Source organism: Moschus berezovskii, chromosome 18, assembly GCF_049115385.1.
Source record: "Moschus berezovskii isolate FMDL1 chromosome 18, NW_MosBer_1.0, whole genome shotgun sequence".
In the NCBI taxonomy this organism is placed as follows: domain Eukaryota; kingdom Metazoa; phylum Chordata; class Mammalia; order Artiodactyla; family Moschidae; genus Moschus; species Moschus berezovskii.
The window spans coordinates 60,801,583-60,819,115 of NC_142477.1; the positions used below are offsets into that span (position 1 = coordinate 60,801,583).

At 36.2% G+C, this 17,533-nt stretch overlaps 1 protein-coding gene across 3 annotated transcripts in view; it reads left to right on the forward strand.

Annotated features, from left to right (window-relative positions):
* The window catches only part of IPO11 (importin 11), a 203,585-nt gene that overhangs the window by 169,125 nt on the left and 16,927 nt on the right, over positions 1-17,533 (forward strand). For 2 of the 3 annotated variants that reach the window (XM_088827722.1, XM_055422006.2), the window contains 2 exons: positions 1,398-1,493; positions 7,633-7,717. In XM_088827722.1, the coding sequence (XP_088683848.1) occupies positions 1,398-1,493; positions 7,633-7,717 (181 nt within the window). Of the gene's footprint in view, positions 1-1,397; positions 1,527-7,632; positions 7,718-17,533 lie in introns of all 3 variants that reach the window. The other variant, XR_016035238.1, reaches the window with a different exon arrangement.

Below are 17,533 nucleotides of genomic sequence, written 5' to 3' on the forward strand. Positions count from 1 at the left end.
TTTTGACTTTACACAGGCGGGAACATTACCCAAATTGTGTTGACTTTGGGAACTACTTTACTGAATATTTAAAAACTTAATTATGTTTATTAATGCAATATGAGAAACATGATATGTCCCATGCAGGAATGATACTATGAATTCTCTGGAGTAAAGAGTTAAATAATTTAAATTTTAAAATTATTTTAAAATTCAAATAGCATAATTTTGTGTACCAGTGGATGATTATATACTTCTCCTTTTTTAAAGTCAGGCTTATTAAGGTATAGTTCACATAGAGTAAAACCTCTTATAAGCATACAGTTTTGACAGATGTACACAGTATAGAACAGTACCACACTCAAGGTACAGTATGTAACCATCACTGCAAAAGTTCCCTTGTGGTGCCTTTGCCTGACAACCACTGATGAAGTAATTTTGCCTTTCCAGAAAGGCACATACATAAATGAAGTCATGCAGTATATAGCCTTTCAAGTCTGTTTTTCTTAGCATAATGTTTTTTGAGGTTGTTTTCCAGCTTGTTACATGTATCTCTAGGTTGTTTCCTTTCATTGCTGATTGTTCTGTTGGACAAATGACCCACAGTTTATCCATTTGTTAGTTGTGGACATTCGGATCATTTGTAGTTTGGGGTTATGAATAAAGCTACTACCAATATTCACATACAGTTCTGAGAATACTTCTTTTGGTCTTGGGTGAATACCTAGGAATGAGATTGCTTACATGTATGGAATGTTTAACTTCATAAAAATTACGAATGTTTCTTCCCAAATGGATGTTTATTCTCACTGGCACTGTATGAGAGGTCCTATTGATTCTCACTCTTGCCAGCGCTTGGTATTGTCAGTCTTCATCATTTTACTTTTTATTAAAATCTCATTACAGTTTTAATTTGTATTTCTTTGATGACTAATGAATGATATTGAGCATTTTTTCAAGTGCTCATATGCCATCTGTCTGTCTTACTTGGGGAAATGTCTGTTCAATTTTTGCCCCATTTTTAGATTGAGTTATTTGTTGTCTGAGTTTTCAGAGCCAGGATCTTCATCAGATGTTTGTTTTACAGATATTTTTTCACAGTCTATGGCTTTAACATTTTGTACCTTTATCTTTTTGATTATAACATTAACACAAGATTATTATAATAATGTTAAAGTATTTCTTTCCCATCTAATCTACCCATGTAAGTATTTAAGCATACTGGTAATCCAGAGAAAGAAAATTTTAATGTAATATGCAAAGCACAATTTCTGCTTTAAGAAATAGATTTTGAAAGTTTCATTTATACTTTCACAGTAAAATTTATCTGCATGTTCAAGAGGATAGTTAGGAGGGAAAAAAGCGATTGTCTGTTGAAATAATCCATTTCAACATGTTTTGCTCTTCTTGTATCCTAGTGTTATCCAGGATAAATTCTGTGGTATTATAAACATCTCAGTGGAGGGACTCCATGACGTCATGACGGAAGATCCTGAAACGGGAACTTATAAAGAGTAGGTGTATCATTTAATTGCACTTGAACTTCGGTAATTATACCCTACGTTATTTTTGTTTATCATAACCATATAAGCATCGTATGGCAGCTTTTAAATTTTGTCTTTATAAAATAAAACTTTTTTTTGTTGTTATTTTGCTTGTAATATTTGTTTCATCTTGAGATAAGCTAAATTTTTTTATAGTGAAATTTTGAATTGGGGTTCTTTGGTCTAGTCAGTCATTTTCTGTCTTGACATTAGGTTTTAAAAAATATTGCAAGTGTAGTTTGTCATATAAATTCCCTTTTTAAGATTTTTAAATTAATTTATTTTTAATTGAAGGGTAATTGCTTTGCAATATTGTGTTGGTTTCTACATACATCAACATGAATCAGCCACAGATGTATGTATGTCCTGTCCTTGAACCCCCCTCCCCCCCCCACCCCATCCCACTAGGCATACTACCTTCAATATGCCTGATCTTGTCTTTCAGAATATTTTGAATATGTTCTTTTTTTCCACTAACAGTGTTCCCTTGCCCTTCAGGCAAGTTATAGAGAAAAGGGGGAGTGGATTAGCATCCTATATTTGTATTTGACTGGTTGAAGCATCAGTGGCACCTCTAAGATAGTAGAGGGTCGCATGGTACTTGACTAGTTCCAAAGAGAGTACTAAAATTTCAGTGGATCCTTGTACAGCGCGGATGGGGGTTTGGAGCACCAACCCTCTTCTCAGTTGAAAATCCAAATATAACTTTACAGAAACCCTCTATGTCTGAAATTCTGTATCTGTGGATTCAATCAAGCACAGGTCGTGTCGTACTGTAATATGTGTAGCACTATTATATGAGTTTATTGAAAAAAATCTACACAATTCAAATCTGTGTTGTTCAAAGATCAACTGTATTCTTCAGGAGCTTAGTTAAAATCATGTTATCAGGAATGCTGATAATCTCACATTTATCTGTTAATTTGAATAAAATTTTTAATCATTGTATCCTTTCATAGTAGAATTGTCACACCTTTCCTCTTAATACTGATATTAATAAAGGGAATACTTCATATAATGATAAGGAAGGCTTCATGAGATTCCAGACTGCCTGACTTCTCCTCAGTAATGTATTTAGCCTGTTTTCCTGGCTTGAGGATGGCCATTCTAACAGATGTGATACAGTACTGTGGTTTGGGTTTCCATCTCCCTGATGATTGATGATGTTGGGATCTTTCCTGTGTCTGTTGGTCATCTGTATGTCTAATTTGGAAAAATGTCTATGCAGATTCTCTGACTGTTTTTTAATCAGCTTGTTTGATTTTTTGGTATTGAGTTGAATCAGTTGATATATTTTGGACCTTAACCCTTTATCAAATGCATGATTTGTAAATATTTTCTTTCATTAAGTTGCCTTTTCATTCTGTTGATGGTTTCCTTTGCTGTACAGAAGTTTTTGGTTTGATGTAGTTCCACTTGTTTGTTTTTGTTGCCTTTGTTTTCAGAGCAGATATAAAAAAATCATCACCAAGACCAGTGTGAAGGAGCTAACCACTGTGTTTTCTTGTAGGAGTTTTATTGTTTCAGGTCTTAAGTTCAAATCTTTGATTCTTTTTGAGTTAATTTTTGTGTTTAGTGTATCTTTTAGTTTCATCTTTTTGCCCTGAGTTTCTTTTTAGTTAATAGAGTTCTTATTTTATTAAACCAGGAAAATATATCAATGATGCTTATAATTTGCCTTCTGCTTGTCTTTGTTTAGACTGGATTCCCTTTTTTTCCTTAAATAATACATTGTTTTTAGGCACATTGACAAATGAAGTTGGCAACAAACCTGTTGCCAAATTTGGGAATAAGGAAGAAAGGAGACTCATAAGTTGTGGTTTTATAGTTAGAGAGTACAAAATATACCAGCCATCAAGGATGTAGTTTTTTAGAAACAAAAATAAAATGTAGGCTTTTATAAGCACTTTCCCTCCTCTTAATATATTGACTCACCAGACAGCTTTTCCTGATGGAATAGAGAATGTCTGAAGCAGCCTTGGTTCCTTGACTCTGACTTATCCCCTCTGTATTGCCCTAACTTGTGTGGGTCTCAGTGACCTCCTTGATGCCTCTCTCCAGTTAACCCTTCTGATCTATTCTGCTCCGCTTCTTAAAATTAGAAGCCCAGTTTTGTATAACATGAAATTGATGGGACACCGTTCTTTGCTGATCTTCAATTTACATTATTGGCTTTTTCTCTTCCTCTCTAAATTCTTTCCCCTTTCCCAAATGTGCTATTTCCTTTGACTCATAACATTTCTTCTCCTTGGCAGGTCATGCCCTCAGCATTGCCCTGTATAGCAAGTACCTACTTCTAGATTCCTTTGCATAGTCTCAGTAAAAATTCATTGCTTCCTTCTCTGCTTCTTGGTGGCTTAGATGGTAAAGAATCTGCCTGCAGTGTAGGAAACCTGGGTTTGATCCCTGGGTTGGGAAGATTCTCTGGAGAAGGGCATGGCTATGCACACTAGTATTCTTGCCTGGGAAATCTCATGGACAGAGTAGCCTGACAGGCTACAGTTCATGGGGTCACAAAGAGTCAGACAGGGCTAATAGGAGTGACAAACACTTTCACTTTCTGTTCCTTCGTGGCACTTTGTCTATACTACTAACATACAACTGTTAGTTGCATATATTCAATTTAGTGGTCATAAGAGGATTTGAGGCAGTGAATAAGAAAAGCACATGCTCTTTGTGACTGAAAACTATTAATATTGGATTGAAGGAATTTAAGCAAGAAACCTTGAATGGAGAAACATGCCGTCTAGGTGTAAAACAGCCTTGACTTTACTAACTACCAAGGGCAAAGAAAAGCATTTGGAATTACCTGGTTCCTGTTATCATGTAGAAGGAAGTAGGTGTATCAAGAGAGGGAGACTGTTTCTTGTCCTTAATCCAGAAGTGAATTTTTGATAAGATACTTTTGTGATACTTATATAAGGGACTGTAAAAGGATTTTCAGCTGCAAGTAAGAGAAACTCCTGAGTCAGCTGACTTTAACAATAAAAAGCAATTACAGGTAAGAGAAGGTTTCCCAGGTGGTGCTAGTGGTAAAGAACCCACCTTCCAATGCAGGAGACCTAAGAGATGCAGGTTTGATCTCTGGGTTGGGAAGATCCCCTGTAGGAGGGCATGGCAACCCACTCCAGTATTCATGACTGGAGAATCCCATGGACAGAGGAGTCTGGCTACGGTTCATAGGATCACAAAGAGTCTGACACGGCTGAAGCGACTTAGCACACATGGATGTGAGTGGGAGGCTCTCAGATTAGCTATTCATGACTGCACAATACCTTAAAGACCCAGTTCTTCTACCCCGTCCCCTCAACACATTAATTTCATATGCAGGCTACTTACCCTCATTGTCAGAAAGTAGTTCTAGACATTACAGTTCATGACACTGCTAGTGCCATCCAGGTAGTCATCTTTTTCCTCATGTCATTTTAGCATCATAGGACACTGTTCTAGAATTTCATCAGATTTCCCTCCATGTCTAATTGGCTAGAATTTCTTAAACATACTCCTGTTGAAAGCAGTCATTGAGCAGGGGAATAGGATTTCCTTGATGGCTTACTGAGCCACTGGCGTTGGGACTCAGATCAGCTTTTTCTGAAGCTTATGGTGGACATGAAACAGGAGGATAACTGACAAGTTCAGGGCCCTGTTAGGAAGGAGGACAATTATAGAGGCGACCTAAGCGTCTACTGCAGAGACCAATGGAGTGGCATCAGTTCTAGTTTTCTTATCTCCTTAAGAAGTGGGTTTCTATAGAGTAAATAAAAGTTGTGCCTTTAAGCCAGAATTAATAATCTCATATTGCATGCTAATGCTGTTGGTTGTGTTTGGCTGGTTGGTTTCTTGTTGGGAAAGATTCTGAGTTAGCCAGCTAGAGTGCTTGGATGTATTTAGTGAATGAGTGTAGAATGTGAGGGGTGGCTGCCTATGCTTATATGTTAGTTGTCCCTATTTTAAGCTGTTGTTATTATAATTTTATTACAATTATTTTTATTGCACTCACAGCCCACATCTTTTAGGTTCGTAAAATTCTACTAACTTTCGCCTTGCTTTTTGTGTAAAGCATGATTCCCTATCTTTAATCTTTGTCAACAAAATTAGATTTGACTTTAACTTGAAGATTTTCCTGCAGGAGAAAATTTCAGCTTTGGGCTTTTCAAATTTATTTTCACTTTCCACATTTCAGAGACCCAAATGAATGCAATTTTCAGAATTGCAAAGTACAAATATCCCACCCTCTGACAAAAATGTGTATATTTATATCCAGAGTGTACTTTATTATTAATAAATCTTTAGGGAAGGGAGAACAGAGAGCTTTTCACTGTACAAGTAAGTTAACAGATTTTTGAACTGTAGTGAAAGAATTTGATACAGTATAAAACTTACTTCTATGTTAATCCAGATTCATCACGATTAAAATTCAAGCCTGCTGCAGACTTCAGAGAGCTAATGTGAAGGAGCTCCATCTTATTATTCAGTTCTAATACAAACTAGAATAGAAACTTTTCCTAGACTTTCACTTTATTAAATACCTTTTGAGTTGAGATAATGTCATAGTTTTCCAACTTTGTGCTCGAGTTATTTGGCCAACTAGTTGACCACTGAACAATGCAGGGGTTAGGAGTGTCCACCCTCTGTGAATGTGAAAACCCGAGTAAACCTTATAGTTAGCCATCTTCACTGACAGTTGTCTGGTTCCATGTCCTCAGATTCAACCAACCATGGATTGTGTAATACTGTAGTATTTTTTCAATTAATTATTTTTGGTTTTGCTGGGTCTTTATTGGTGCATGCAGGCTTTCTTTAGTTGTTGTGAGAGGAGGCTACTCTTCATTGCTGTGTGTGGGCTTCTCGTTGCGGTGGCTTCTCTTGCTGTGGAGCATGGGCTCTTGAGTGCCTGGGCTTCAGTGGTTGCAGCATATGGGCTCGGTAGTTGCAGCTTGTGGGCCCTAAAGCACGGGTTCAGCTGTGGGGTATGGCCTTAGTTGCTCTGCGGCATGTGGGATCTTTCCGGATCAGGGATCGAACCTATGTCCACTGCATTTGCAGGCAGATTCCTAATCACTGGACCACCAGGGAAGTCCCTGATAGTATTTATTAAAGGAAAAAATTTGTGTGTAAGTGGACCCCTGCAGTTCAAACTCGTGTTGTTGAAGAGTCAACTGTACATCATGGTGGACAAAAGCACTGCAGCTCCAAAAGACTAAAGCCATGAAGTGAGTTAGAGATTGAGCTCTTGCTGTTTTTCAGGGTTTCCAATTTCCAGTTTAAGGTTCTTAGTATTTGATTCTATCAGGTGGACTGACTGGCTCGGAGACAGTTGTTTCAAAAATTAATTTTTTAATGATCGGGGATAAGAAGAAAAGGACATTCATGTGCCCTGCAAGAGTGAGTGTGATCAACTTTCTGGTTTCAGTACTTGTCTCTAATCCTGAATCGAAGGTTATTTATATAGCTAGGTCAAGAAATGCCCTTCACATATACTTGCTACAAAACATAACAGAAAGCAAGCTTTCTTTGCCACAGTTTTTTTTACTGGTTAAGAACTTAATGACTCTGATAAATTACTGAATTCTGTTCTAAATTAGGAACAGTAAAGTTTGTTCTTTTAACTTGATTCACTAGACAGTATTCATCTTGTCTCCCTGGAACCAGTGATGACTGAATAGGAAGCTATCTTATCTCTGCTAATGTAAAGAGCAGTGATGCAGATAATCAAAATAAAATGGTCTGTAACTGTCCTGCAGTGCTATCAGGGACAAGTTCTTCATAGCATAGTAATGTCATTTGGAGCACAAAGTAGATTGTTACATAATAGTGTTTTAAAGATGTTGCTGTTTAAATTATTGTTACTGTTATGAAACATATATAATAATCTAGACATATGAAGATTAATGGTAAAAGAAGAAGTATTAATTTTAAGTGTTTGTAGGTATCATTTTTAGAAAGATTATAAAAAGTTCACCTTGCTTTTGTGGTTTATGGTTCAAAAGTTTCCTATAAATAAATTTCTTATGATTTATTACCTAAATATTCAAGCAAAATGCTCAATGCAAAATGTATGTTATAGACTTTTAAAATTTATTTAAAACTTTTTTTTAAAAACTTGCAGCTGTATGTTAATGTCTCATCTTGAAGAACCAAAAGTAACAGAAGATGAAGAACCACCCACAGAACAGGATAAGAGGAAAAAGATGGTAAGTTACAAAAGTAGCTTCTAAAATCTGGAAAAATCATATATCATCATTATATTCTGGAGATTTGAAGATACTTGATTGTCCGTTCTTCCATCTATGAATCCATCTGTCCATCCATTAGTCCATCCCTTGTTGCAGAATCAATGTAAAATAACTGATTTTGAAGTTTTGGGTGTACTTCTGAAACAGATAAATTGTATTCCTAGTGTAGGAAGTTGAGTTTAACTCTTGATCTGAAATAATTGTTTCTTGTCTTAGCAGAGGACTTACTCCTTTACTTATAAGAACCTTGTGACCCTCAAACCTTACTTAAATTGTAATGCTCATTCTTCTGCTTTGAGATTTATTAACATTTCCTTTTTCCCTGTTAGTTCATAGATCTTGTAATGAATTGTTTTTTGAAGTGTAAGTCTTTATAAGAATGCCTTTAAATTAATTGCTAGATTGTTTTGAAAACCATAACTCTTACTACAAGAATCTGATAAGAAAAGAGTTATTTATAATCATAAATTTGTAAATTCTTTGACACATGAATATAAAATAGGTCCATAAATAAATTTTTTCTCCTTTTTCTCTTGGAATCTGCTCTAGTCTCCTGACCTTACCAGATATTAACTTCATTGTGCCTTCTGTCCTCATTTGCAATTGAGAACACCACCACTGTCTACCTCAAAAGTAGAATAAATAAATTAATATATAAAATGATCATGAGATAATGCTGAGCGCCTGATAGTTAATGTTGGGTATCATTATTTTAGTCTACTCACGATATTCACCTCCTGAATTATCCCACACTAACCCTTAAGGGTTTCATCCTCCGTGTATAGCTGATGGTGCGCTGTTCTGACAGCCTTCTTTTAAACTGCGTTTGAGTTTAATCCATTTTATTTTGTCTTTATGCTAGGCGTCATCTCCCTAGCACTAGTGTAGAAGAAAGGACAATATTCAAGAATTTGTAAAACCTGAATGCTGGTCCTGTTTGTGTTGTTAATTATGACCTTGAGCAAGTCACACTGTCTCTTGAGAACTGTTTTCTCTTCTGAGAAGTGAGGGGGAAATTGGATTAGCAAATTTCAAGGGCAGTGAGCTAAAAAATTATTTGTGTGGTTTTTTTTTTAGCTCTTAATACTGTTCCTTTCCTTCCCTAATATATAGAATCCAGGTGAAGTTTTCAGTTGTGAGTGTACCTCTGGAAATAATTCTCCTGTGAAATGAGACTGCTAAGTGGTATCCTAAATGCATGAATAATGTATTTTCTGCATTTAGAATGATGACAGCCTTTTGGTATAACATAATACTTTATCTTTCCTCTTGCTTTTTTAACCTTTGAATATATCATTGATGTTGTAGAAAAATATGATAGCATTTTTCTTAATAAGATTCTATACTTGTAAATGAATGATAGGTATCCTGGTTCCTTTTAGTCAGCAGCTTTTTGTATACTTTAATAACATGCTTAGTCTGGTTAGATCTACTCTTTGCATACTGATCTGCTCAAATCTTTTTTTTTTCATTACATATAGAGTGCTTCATGACATCATAGGGTAGTCATTTCAATTCTAACTATTTTGAATGTAAATGAAATATTATCTCAAAGAGCAGTATAGGAACATAGTTTTAGAAGTAATCTTTAAAATTTTTTGATTCAGTTTTATTATATCCTAAATTTTATTTGAGAGCTGATTATTTTATCATTATTTTTTTATTTTAGGTAGTAGTGATTTATAGAACAACTTTTGTTTTTTAAAGTGACTGATTTTATTTGAAATTAGTCTTCATAGTAGCTATTGGATGTAGATTTACATTGTCATCTCTATTAAGATTTCTGGTGCCTTAGACTTAAAGCTTAGTCTTATGCTGTTAATATCATAGCATTTATGATCAGTGTGGGGATTATGTATCTTAGCCTTGAATAAATATAATTATGAATACAGGACTAATTTTTCAATAACTTTTCAGTAACAAACAAAATTAGTTTCAGTGTATCTTCAAGGTTACAAGAATAAAGTATGTATTTTTTCCCATAATTATATCATCTTTCTTGTGATGTTTTTAACATTAGAAATTTTTTGAGAACTAATTAGATGTATCTTGGTTTTAATTTCAAAGGGTAGTATTTGCTGGTAGATGATTGTGAATTGCTGTTCAAAAGAAAAACCAGCCTAGCATCAAAGATTATCTTCATTTTAAAATGAACTTTTTATAGCTGCTTGATTCCAAGATTACATAATTGAATGTTTGATTTACTGTCACTGTTGTCTTAAAGAGGTCCCTGAAATGTGGTGTCTTCATTTCAGTAGCTGCTTTGGTAGAGCAAAGCATTGGTGACTGTAATTCAGAGAGATGGATAGTTAGTGTTATATCAAATGTGCCAAATGATTTTCCCTAAGTTTATGAAGGTTCTCTATATTTCATCTTAAATAAGGATGAAATTTCCATTCAGAAAAGCTATTAAGCTTTCCAGACTTTTGATTATGTGCTTTTTTTAATCCAGCTCCCTCTGTACTTTCTGTTTGGGGGGAACTAATTCTGAGAAGATTGAACGTGGCTCAAGCGTTTGATTTCATTTCTAAGTTTCCTCTCTGTCCTGTGTGCTTCAATAGTACGACAGTGGTTTCACAATCTCTCTTCTATAAAGAATTTAGCTCACACATTAACATTTTAAGTTGTTTCTAATTTCTTTTTTGTGAAATGTGACATACAAGCTACTTAGAAGTTGAAACTTCTCAAATTTTAAGTTTTGAGCATATTAATGCTTTCTGGCAACTTTATGGTACCTAAGAAGGCATTGTTAATGTAACATTTGATACAGTAAGTAGCTGTTTTGATCATTCTTTCCTGTTAAATATTTCTCAGTTTAAGCCCTAGAAATATTTTTATAATCAGTTTCTATAAAAGTAATCTAGTTTTATGTATACTTAGTAGATACTTTAATTGATAATGAGGTGTAACATTATTAATGCTAACTTCTCACTCACTCGTACTAGTAGAAGCAGTAGCACAAATAAAGCTCTGTCCAAGCATCATTCATATGTCTTCTGCTTTTGCTGTAGCCCAGCTAAACAAATTGATGGTATGTTAGGTTTTGTTGCATCTTATTTGATAAATTCATGACCAAATCCTAGGTCTTATGGTGAATATAATAAATTCTGAGCACACCTTGCATACTGCCTTTGAGTGAGTATTGTCTACTTTGCTGCTACTGCTGGTTCAGGGAGGGACAGAAGTGCTGTGTTGTGGGAATGGAACTTGTCTGAAAATCATAGCCTACAGGTAGCTGATATTTCTCTTTCTGAGAACAGACTGCCTCTTCCTCCACCTTTGCCTCTGCCTCCCACCCTCTTCTCCCTCTCCCCTCAACTTTCTTCCTCTCATCAGCTCTCCCTGAAAACTTATTTGCCTCCCTATGAAATATAGCAGTTTTCCTCAGACTTCTACTTACATGTATAGAATATATTGTTGGAGGGAAGGTTAACCTTTTCAATTCCACAATGTTATTTTGTAAATCTTTAGTCCAAATATAATGTCAGTTAGGTGCACTATAGTGATGGTTTGTTGTGGGATGTTGTAAACTCTCCCTGAACTATTTTGATCACTGAGAACCATTAGGATCCTTCTTTTGGCTGTCCCATTTGCCTCTAGAAAAACGCAATAGAACTAGTATAAAGATAGAATTATATTTGATTGTCACTATTTTGGTACTGTCTTCTTCTTAATTAAATATCAGTATCTTGAACTGTGGGCTTCCTGGGTAGCTCAGCTGGTAAAGAATCCACCTGCAATGCAGGAGACCCTGGTTCAGTTCCTGGGTCGGGAAGATCCCCTGGAGAAGGGCATGACAATCCACTCCAGTATTCTTGCCTGGAAAATTCCATGGACAGAGGAGCCTGGCAGGCTACAGTCCATGGGGTTGTAAAGAGTTAGACATGACTGAGCGACTAAGCAGAAGCACAGCACCTTGAAATGCATGGTAAAAAGACATTTTTATTTTACGAATAATATAAGATTAATTCACTGTCTTGTTATTCGTGGTTTTTAAACTGCTTTTGTGAATCCTTACCCTATCACATTTAGTAATTGAGGTAACATACAATTGCTGAGGATACTCTTTAATATTCAACTTGCATAAATGGCATGCTGGTTATGAATTTGGAGCTTTCTGCCTTTTCTCAACATGCCCAGTTTCATTTTTCACCTTTACTTCTCATGCTGTATCTTGACTTTATTTTAACTTGGAGCTGATCTCATCCAAAATCCTGAACTCTTGACATTTCTCTCTGATCACAACCTTTTCTTCTTCCTTACTAACTATTCCTTTTCTCCTGGCAAATCTGCTTTGTCCCTTTATCTGAATCCCCATAATTCATCCTTGTTTTTGCAATTACTTTCCCACCTTTTGGGCTTTCCTGTTGGCTTAGTGGTAAAGAATCTGCTTGCCAATGCAAGAAATGTGGGGTTCGATCCTTGGATCAGGAAGATCCTCTGAAAAGGGAAATGGCAACCTGCTCCAGTGTTCTTGCTTGGGAAATCCCATGGACAGAGGAGCCTGGTGGACTGCCATCCATGGGATCATGGAGTTGGACGCAGCTTAGCGACTGAACGTATATATGTATGTTCCCAGCTTTTAACTTAGATTTCCTTTTTTTTCTGTAGTTTTTAAAGACACATTATATAGAGAAGGAAAGAGATAAGGAGGATGGCAAACCTGTCTTTGGAAACAGTATAAGCGAGCCAGTAGCAGTGCAGCATTTTTAAAGTAATAAAAGAAAAAAGCATTTCTCTTATTCTCACATTACTAAAATAATATTTTTTTTTTTTTTGCTGTGCCATGCTGCCTGTAGAATCTTAATTACCTGACTAGGGATCACACCCATGTCTCCTGTATTGGGAGCATGGAGTCTTAACCACTTGACTGCCAGGGAAGTCCCACTGAAATATTTTGATATAACTTTTTACTACTGAAATAAAAATTGTTTTATTTAATCTCTACTTAATTTGTAAGGGTTGGTTGCTCAGTCGTGTTCAACTCTTTGTGACCCCATAGACTGTAGCCTGCCAGGCTCCTCTGTCCATAGATTTCTTGTGAAGTCTCTTTGAAATTTTATTTTGATGACAATGGAAGATATCCTGTCTTCTGATTTTTCTTTATTCAACAAGATCTCTTTTGTATAGTTCTGTGTATTCTTGCCACCTCTTCTTAATATCTTCTGCTTCTGTTAGGTCCATACCATTTCTGTCCTTTATTGAGCCCATCTTTGCACAAAATGTTCCCTTGGTATCTCTAATTTTCTTGAAGAGATCTCTAGTCTTTCCCATTCTATTGTTTTCCTTTATTTCTTTGCATTGTTTACTTAGGAAGGCTTTCTTATCTCTCCTTGCTATTCTTTGGAACTCTGCACTCACATGGGTATATCTTTCCTTTTCTCCTTTGCCTTTCCCTTCTCTTCTTTTCTCAGCAATTTGTAAGACCTCCTCAGACAACCATTTTGCCTTTTTGCATTTCTTTTTCTTGGGAATGGTTTTGATCACTGCCTCCTGTACAGTGTTACGAACCTCCGTCCATATATCTTCAGGCATTGTGTCTATCAGATCTAATCCCTTGAATCAATTTGTCACTTCCACTGTATAATCATGAGGGATTTGATTTAGGTCATACCTATATGGCCTAAAATAGAGTTTTCCCCTACTTTCTTCAATTTAAATCTAAATTTTGCAATAAGGAGTTCATAATCTGAGCCGCAGTCAGATCCTGGTCTAGTTTTTGCTGACTGTATAGAGCTTTTCCATCTTCGGCTGCAAAGAATGTAATCAGTCTGGTTTCAGTAGTTACACAACTGTCTCTCTATACCTCCACACAATGGCAATAAAGTAGCATCTTCAAAATGAACTATTTTTCTTTTGCATTTGTTTTTTACGTTTGATTGGTATACTGCTGTTAATATATCCTTATGTTGATTTTTAGGTGATGCTAAGACGTAACCAAAGCTGTCCTAGGACACATAACTTTACCTAAGGCCAGCTATATAAAAATACTAAGTATTTCAAAGTTGGATTGAACAAAACTTTCTTTAACCAGTGAGAGCTCAAAGTCAATGTTAAATTTACCCCAAATCTTGAAATACGCTATTGCAGTGGTTAATTCAACTGCATGTGATATTAAAAAATCCAAGAGGATAGGAAATAATGACTTGAGATATTCCAACTGAGATGTAATAAAATCACAAATTGATAACCAGACATCCTCCTGAGACAGCAGTTTTTCCCTTGATGGAGCTAAAATGTTAATCAAAAAGTAGTCTGAGATCCAGAGGTTAAGATCTTTCACGGTAGGCTACATAATAGTAATCAAAAGACACTGGAGAAGACAATTCTATTGACAGTGCCCTTGGAAGTAAATGAAATGATGCTTCTAAGTTTTTGTTTTTAGTTAAGATTTCAGATTAATTGCCTGCTGACATCAGTATTGTTCTTGAGTATTAAAAAACTCATTTGTATTGAGTTTTTTAATTTTAATGAGGCAGGCTCATTATTCATTATTTACTTGCAAAAAGTCTGACATGACTGAGAGACTGAGCAACAACAACTTGAATTGTTATTAAAAACCTTAGAAAGAGTTCAGTGATTTGCCACTCTTCACTGGGAAACTGGCGATTTGGTATTGACTTGGTGTATGTAAAGAAGATACCAGAGACATGGGTTTGATCCCTAGGTTTGGAAGATCCCCTGGAGGAGGAAATAGCAACTCACTCTGATATTCTTGCCTGGATAATCCCATGAACACAGGAGCCTGGCAGACTATAGTCCTTGGGGTCACACAGAGTCAGACATAACTGAGCATGCACACCCCCCACCCCCATGCAAATAAAGTCTTCATATTCTAGAAGAAGAATATGGCCTAGTTTAGGAGTACTTAAGTAACATTCCAGTGAACTTTAGACTGTCTTCTTGATGGTTTTTCCTACTTTATTCCTCTACTGCTTCTTTCTTTTTCTCAATAAATTATCAGTAACGCTAGTTGTATGTTTATAAGGAGCCTATCTTTTGAAGAAAGGGAAATTTAGGAAACCTTTTCAAAGAATTGTTCTACATCAAGAAGTTCCTATTTTGAAGACTTTTTTTTTTTAATTATGAAAGTAACCTATACTAATTTAAAAGTCATGAAATCTTTGTCTGATGTGGAATACCCTTTTCCAAGGCAACATTTATAATAATACTAAGATATTCTTTCCCTTTTCATTGTGTGAGCATTTGTATTGGTGGTGCTAAAACCGTATGGGGTACCCAGTGGTGGGTATAACTGCTGGCACTTCAGCATTGATAAGGTCAATGGCAGCTCACTATACAACTATACTGGTAGTCATCATATTCTCCACTACCATACACTTAGTTTTTGGTTTTTAAAGCCAGTTTCATTTTAGAGTGTTTTTGATGACACAGTACAAATTATTAAGTTTCCTAAATCTCCACTCTTGAGTGTACATCTTTTAAATATTTTCTGTCAAAATGGTAATGTCCTCTGACAGTGGTTGGTCTTGAGGAAAACTACTTTTTGATTGAGTTTTGAGCTGAATTAAACCTTGTTCACGAATACCACTTGAATGCGGATGTGGAAGAGCATTTGAAAGATAAAGATGATTATTCAGACTTGAGTATTTGGCATGCATTTTCTTGAAAGCAAGCACATCACTTCAAGGAAAACAACTTAACAATTTAAATTTGTATGCCCAGTGGTGGTATATGCATTATCCTATATCCTGCTGCTAAGTTGCTGCTAAGTCACTTCAGTCGTGTCTGACTCTGTGCGACCCCATAGACGGAAGCCCACCAGGCTCCCCCGTCCCTGGGATTCTCCAGGCAAGAACACTGGAGTGGGTTGCCATTTCCTTCTCCAATGTGTGAAAGTGAAAGTGAAGTCGCTCAGTCGTGTCCGACCCTTAGCGACCCCACAGACTACAGCCAACCAGGCTCCTCCATCCATGGGATTTTCTAGGCAATAGTACTGGAGTGGCTTGCCATTGCCTGTATCCTGGGCACTGTGATAATTTGAAAGCAATAATTTGTTGTTTAATGTACTTTCTCTAATTATGACTGAGGCCGATGAATGAATGACTTGTTTATATTTTTTTATTAGAAATTATATTTGTTTTATTTTCCTTTGGTTTTAAATAACAGATAGTTTCCCAGGAATGGTCATAATAATATCTCCCATTCCACATGCAATTCTTAAATTGTGACTTTGACATTCTTCCTCCTTAAAAGGAAACATCTGTATTTCCTTTCGTTGAAACTGGTCAGGCTTGCTGATGCTTTATGACTGCTCAGTCTAGATCATTAGGTATAGATTCTACTTTATTCTCTAGGGACACATTCTTGGACCCCAGCTGCCATGCTGTAAGGGAACCCCAGCATCCACAAGGAGAACATGGGTCTTATTTTCCCCAGCTAAAGTCACAGATAACAACTAGCATTAATCGCTAGACACATAAGTGAGTGACTCTTCAGATGGTTCCAACTCCCAAGATGACTTGAGTCACTTCTGGCCTTCAGGTCTTCTCAAATGAAGCCCCAGAGACCATGGAGCAGAGACAATCCATCCTCAGTCTACTCTTACGAATTCTTACTGACTCCATTAACATTAAAAAAACCAGTTGTTTTATGACACATGGTTTGGAGCAGTTCATTAAGCCACTGTCAGAAAACTGAACAAACTCTTTATAGATTAAAGAAATCAGCCCTTAATTCTCACCTTTGTTTCCATTTATTCATCTATCTGTCTGTCTGCCTATCTAAAACTAGGAACCAGAGTTAGGCTTATTAGGTTGTTAAAATGAGGGAGAATGCACACATTGGGGAACATGGGATGTGTCACAATGTGTTAATCAAGGAAGAGTTTTATAGGGCTTAGAGAGCTAAAGTTTAGTCATAGAATGGTTTTGTCAAAGACTGGTCAGAATTTGTGGGCCAGTCGTTTTGCTGGGACAGTCATTGGTCTTACCTGTAACACAAGTTCATGCAGTTACCATTAGACCAGTCATCAGTTTTCTTGTCTTGGAGCACGTGGATCTCAATGAGCTGTGTTAAAAGAGTTTGAGCTTAGAGTGCTTGTCTTGCATGCTATGATTTAGGATAGTTTTTCTGTTCGTAAGTCCTGGTACAGTTTTGCAAATAGTGGTCTCTGCTTCAATTCTCAGATTCCCCCTTAGAGCTGGTAGTGAGGCATTATTTTTCCTTTTCACTCCCTTTGACTTGCTTTCTGAAAGATGAAGCGTTGTCTTCTGAGCACCTGTCGATCCAGATCTGCACTGCTGTTTGAGAGATCATCACCATGTGTTGTTTTCAGTGGTAGTTGTTTTCACCTCTTTAATTGTTAGCAATTTGTTAATTTTAACCTTTTTTTTTGAACTCTTCTTTTGTTGTGTCTTGTTTTATGGTGTGATTGGAATGGCTACCCCCACTCTCAAGAAATAATTCCTCATGTTTTTAATGGGCTTACTCCATTTAAATCTCTAACTGGAAATTTTTTGGTAAGAGTGAATTGTGCATCAACTTTATATATGTATTTATACACACACACACATATGTATATGACTTCTGTCACAAGATTAATCCATTGCCTACCTCTTCTTTACCTTTTGAAATGCTACCTTTATTAGGTACTACATGGCCAGACTTGCATGAATTTGAGAACTCTATATTATAGTCTACATCCCTGCCTGTTTTAATTACTATAACCTAACTGTATTTTCTGAATGCTAAAGCTGAAACTCCAATACTTTGGCCACCTCATGTGAAGAGTTGACTCATTGGGAAAGACTC